We start from the raw sequence: 5,083 nt of genomic DNA, 5'->3' as shown, positions 1-5,083 counted from the left end.
GTATGCAAAACTGACCATTGTATCTTGATAAAATCTTACTATCCCATATACATGCATTTCAATGCCTCCTCATTAGCTGACATAAACAGAGAAAAAGAAAAGAAAACAAAGATCCAATCCATAGTGACTTTATTATACATTGTCTGAGATTATTTGCCTAGGTTCACATCCAATCAAGCTGCAGTAATAAGCTGCAAAAGGCAAAACTGAATAAAAATGGCCCCAAAGCTAGAAAAAGACTGACAGAAGTATTGGCCCATTTCTGTGTAACATAAGGAATGAAATGTGCTATATTAGCCTGAAAGCTTCTTGTTCAACTCTTGTTTTGGCATGAAATATGCAGCTTGAACAGCTGACACAGAATTCCAGTAGCTAGGAGTTACCTTCTTCTGGCATCTCTTCTTCACTATCACATCTGATTAATTCTTAGTAAGCTTTTGCTCCATTAAATCTGGCAACTGTATAATTTCCCTAAAACCCACATTTTAAAAAAAATGGTGCCAATTTTTATTATACCTCAAAACGTTACTGCGAAACAGGCTGCAAAAAATGATGTTGTGCTATAATCTGTACAGTGGCTTATGATTTAATCAAGATTAACTCTTCCTATTATTATAATAATAATAAAACAATAAAAGAAAAAAAAAAGATTAACTCTTCCTAGAAAAATAGTTTTAGGAAATTAGAATTGTAAGGATTAAGCATGTTAGAATAGGAATTGTCAGATAAAAAAAATTGGATCCAAAGCCAGTTAAGGTAGGTATGCCCACCTGTGGCCTGTGGGCCTCATGCAGCCCTGGACAATTATTAATGTGGCCCCACAAGAGCATAAACTTTTAAAGGAAGTTTGTTATTTACATACAACTATAATATATATTTTATATGCAGTTCAAGACAATTTCTCTTCACTCAGTACAGCCCAGGCAAGCCAAAAGGTTAAGGGCTGTATGTATGCCAAAGCCAGCTTTAATACATGTGCAGACATTCCTAGCTGGAAGAGGAACCATGTGTGAAAATGAGAACGTTCTTCTTAGGTCTCCTTAGTCCAGTTGGGCCCAGGTTTAACCCATGATCAACAGTTTGTATTCAGCCCAACCCCTTTTTGGTGATCTTTAGGTCCTCCTTGGTTGTACTATTAAAAATCAGCAGCAAACCCTTAAGCAAGACCAATGTTTATACAGTAATACAGTAAAAACAGCATTAAGCCTTACATAGAAAAGCTGTTTTAAAGAAATGCAAAATCACCTTCCCAAGAAGTAGAAAAGAGCTAAAAAAAATTCCCTTCAATAAATGTAAGATGCAAGATTCAATTAACATGACAAGGATCCAGAATTCAGCTCTACCGCTGGCTGCTTTGCATAAACTTTGCTGAATGACTGTTAGGCCCTGTGTGAGGAAAGGAGTGTACTATGACATGCAGAGACACCCACTCCCCAAGATAAACATCACTCATATAAAGTATAATAGTTTACAGTTAGGTTCCACAGAACTGCAAGCCAGAAGTTACAAATGGCATTGCCGAAGCATGGGGATCACTTTCAAATGTTTACATTCTCCTTGCCACTTGGGAAGTGGATTGGAGAGGAAGACCACTTATAAAACTATTACAGAAAGTAAGATTGCAACCATCCTGTTTCCATTTGTTTTTTAAACTCTGCAAAAACCGCAGCTGAATTCTGTTCAAAATGAGCACGGTCTCCTTACCTCTCTAAGATGGATGTTTTCCTTCTCTTTCTGGTCTAAGATCACTTCTAAATGATTAACCTGAGATTCCGCTTCTGCCATCCTTCGAGTTCTTTCGTTTTCATCATCCATCCCTTTGGATGGCAGCCCTTTGCTTTGCAACATTTCTAGAAGCTTCTTGATGGATTCATCTCTGGCATTCAGCGTCTGTTTCTGGGTTTCTATTCTCAGCTCCATTTCTTCCAAGGTTTTTCTCAAGAGAAACAACTCTTTTGCCTGTCTGTCATGCTCAGCTTGAAGTCTTCGGAAATTCTCCTCTGTCAGTTCAATAGTAAAATGCTCAGCACCTCGGTTACCACTTTCTTGCTGAAGGAGATGGTTAAGGTCTCTCTGGGTTCGAAGTTCATCTTGGAGTGCCTGAATTGTTAGCTGAAGATGCTGCAATAAAAAAAAAAATCTAAATAAAGATTTAAACAAAAAAACAATATTCCAATCATTAGTAAAATTTATGATGAGAATCTACACATGAGAGTGATATTATTTGTTATGATGCTTCTTGGCTGCAGTTAGAAACCATACAGAGATGAATGAAAAACACAAGACAGTACAAACTACACATATTACCCATAGTGAAACACAAACCTTATGACAAGGAGGTGAAAAGAACAATGTTAAAAATGTAAATGTTAAAGACTGGCATTCCATAACCAAACACTGTATCTAAAAAGCCTTAGAATTCAGGTTTGGTTGAGATGTAGGAGGGAAGAGAAGCTTATACATTTTCATACAGTGCAACTATGCAAATGATTAGTGGTAATCACGCCATATGAAAGCAAAGGAGTTAAACTGTTAAATGAGGCTGCTAATGAAAGCTATGCGCCACTTTATTAAGCAGGATTATTGCAGCTACTGAAATAAGCATATCAAAAAATCACACATTAAGAAATGCTACATTTTGCAAACAAACTGATTGCAAAGAGTGAACAAACCTTTGTTTTCCTGGCATCCAAAACCTGAACAGCATGAGAAATGGAAAAAAAATGAAGCAAAATCAACATAAAGTTTAAATGCAAGCAAAAGCGATTTAACGAAAAGAACTAAAGCTAACTTAAAGCATCCCCAGCAAAAAAGAAAAACAGTATTGGCTTATGCAGTAGCATTACAATTCTATAATATTAGCACATGCACCCGCCCCTTCATGCAATCAAAAATGCAGTTTTGCACACAGAACCAAAAGAAGTTGGGTTGGATTCAAAGTCTCAGAAACATTCCAAAAATCATCTCCAGCACTATTCTGCACATTCCCTTGACAGTGCTAATGGATAAATCTGTAATCCTCATTCCTGATTTATCTAACTGCAACAACTTGTAACAGACAGGTCATCTGTGGGGATAGGGAATCAGAAAAGTCAAGATGCACAATTGAAGATCTCTCCCATAAAGAAAAGCTGGGCTTTCAACTACAGAGTTATGACTGCCATCTTCACTTTTATTCCACCCCACAAATGCCCCATTTAGAGGTGAAAAAATGTCTTTGAATTTTATTTCACTTTTTCATGCAGCATATTGTGTCAGATATGTACAAAACACTTTTAGGATCCATAACTCAACTTTGGATTCAAGTTATAATTCGGGGATTGACCAAATTATTTATTTTTGGTACCAATCTTCATCCATATTAAATTCAATCTGGTATTTGCTCCTACAATAGTACAGTACCATCTCAAAATAGACACGTTGGGTTGAATGTTCTTCTTTCACATAAAGAGCCGGCATGTCACATAATCATATTAAATACTGGCATGTGAACACTGAATACTAATTATAAACAGGATTTATTTCCATGTTAGTTATGTTTCTAAACTTGGTAGTCTTAGATTGTATTTTACTAACTACATACAGTAATTTACTGTTTAAAATTAACTTTCATGTTTAAGAATTGATTATACAAATTAGATTTTATGATGAGGCTTTAAACAGTGAAGCGTAGTTTTGAAAATTGTGTATATGTGTTTATTGTCATCTACTGAATATATATTAATCCCAGCTTAGACTTTGGAAGATCCCACAACTCATGCAATTCTATTATATCTTATTGCTGAATACTGAGAGTAGAAATTGCATCTGAAACCAAAGTTCTGTTAATTTATTTAAAGATTAATGTCTGCTGTTAGTTAATCAATTCCCAAAGCCAGCTGGCAATTACATAAAATCTTTCTGTTATTAGGAAAAATACGGCAAGTACAGCAGAAATAAAAGAAACATCCTCCCTGCCTCCCAGCCATCATCCAGTGAAATGATAAACAAAATTACTAACACAATTCCATTTTCCAGAATGTACTGCATGGTTTGGACACTATTAACCTAGGTTGTAAAAATCCTAAACCAATCTGAGGAGTGTGCCTCAAAGAAGTGTACATTCCTCCTTTCAAAATGGTTTGTTTTTCTATATTCCGTCTCCTCCACACATATATACAATGATCCTTAGGATGAGATTGAATATACTTATGCAGACATTAAATGGTGCAATATGGTTTCCAGACATCCAGTCCAAAATAATTGATGCAACTAGTCAATTGATGCAATTATTTTAGAGAAAGACAACTTAGGGAAACTAAAAGGTAAGTCATTTGACTGAGATGATGACTATAACAACAGAGAACATAGAATAATAGCGTTGGAAGGGACCTTGGAGGTATTCTAGTCCAATCCCCTGCTCAAGCAGGAGACCCGATATCATTCCAGACAAATGATTGTCTAATCTTTTCTTTTAAAAATCTCTAATGATGGAACACCATAATTTCTGGAGATAAGCCTTTCTTTTAATTAGCTCTAGAGTGATTTCTTTTTCTTGCCTGTATTAGTTCTTATTCATTTAACATTCCAGGTTGGAAAAGGGGAGCTAGTAAATTTATTTATTAAATTTATATGCCACCTATATTACTATCAGGAGATTCTGGGTGGATCACAACATCGTACAAGCAAAAATGGAAATATTAAAATTTTAAAATATTAAATGTTAAAATTAGGCAGATGCAGGTTTTGAGTTGCAATATACAAAATCATTCCTTCAAATTTATATTTTCCACTTTTTTAGTAACATTTCCTTCCTGAGTTACACATTAACTCCCCACCACCACCACTCCTACCACTCAGTATCTACTGTATATACATAAGCTTCACTCTTAGCTTAGTTATCCATGAACACCTAGAGGCAAACAAAGTCATTACTAAAAGCCAACATGGGTTTGTCAAAAACAGATCATGCCAGACAAACCTTATTACATTCTTTGACCAAGTGACAAAATTAGTGGATCAGAGGAATGCTGTGGATATAATTTACTTGGACTTCAGTAAGGCATTTGATAAAGTAGATCACAACCTACTACTCGATAAGATA

At 35.5% G+C, this 5,083-nt stretch overlaps 1 protein-coding gene across 1 annotated transcript in view; it reads right to left on the bottom strand.

Annotated features, from left to right (window-relative positions):
* Nucleotides 1-5,083, bottom strand: part of LOC107288982 (ERC protein 2) — a gene marked incomplete at its 3' end in the record, with an annotated part of 213,254 nt that overhangs the window by 131,520 nt on the left and 76,651 nt on the right. The window contains exons 2-3 of the mRNA XM_029284462.1: nucleotides 2,673-2,696; nucleotides 1,705-2,121 (exon numbers count right to left, since the gene is read on the bottom strand). Of these exons, the coding sequence (XP_029140295.1) occupies nucleotides 1,705-2,121; nucleotides 2,673-2,696 (441 nt within the window). The remainder of the gene's footprint in view (nucleotides 1-1,704; nucleotides 2,122-2,672; nucleotides 2,697-5,083) is intronic.

The sequence above is a fragment of the Protobothrops mucrosquamatus genome, unplaced genomic scaffold (genome assembly GCF_001527695.2).
Source record: "Protobothrops mucrosquamatus isolate PMUCROS unplaced genomic scaffold, P.Mucros_1.0 scaffold619, whole genome shotgun sequence".
Classification (NCBI taxonomy): Eukaryota; Metazoa; Chordata; class Lepidosauria; order Squamata; family Viperidae; genus Protobothrops; species Protobothrops mucrosquamatus.
This window is presented reverse-complemented; position numbering and strand designations above follow the sequence as displayed.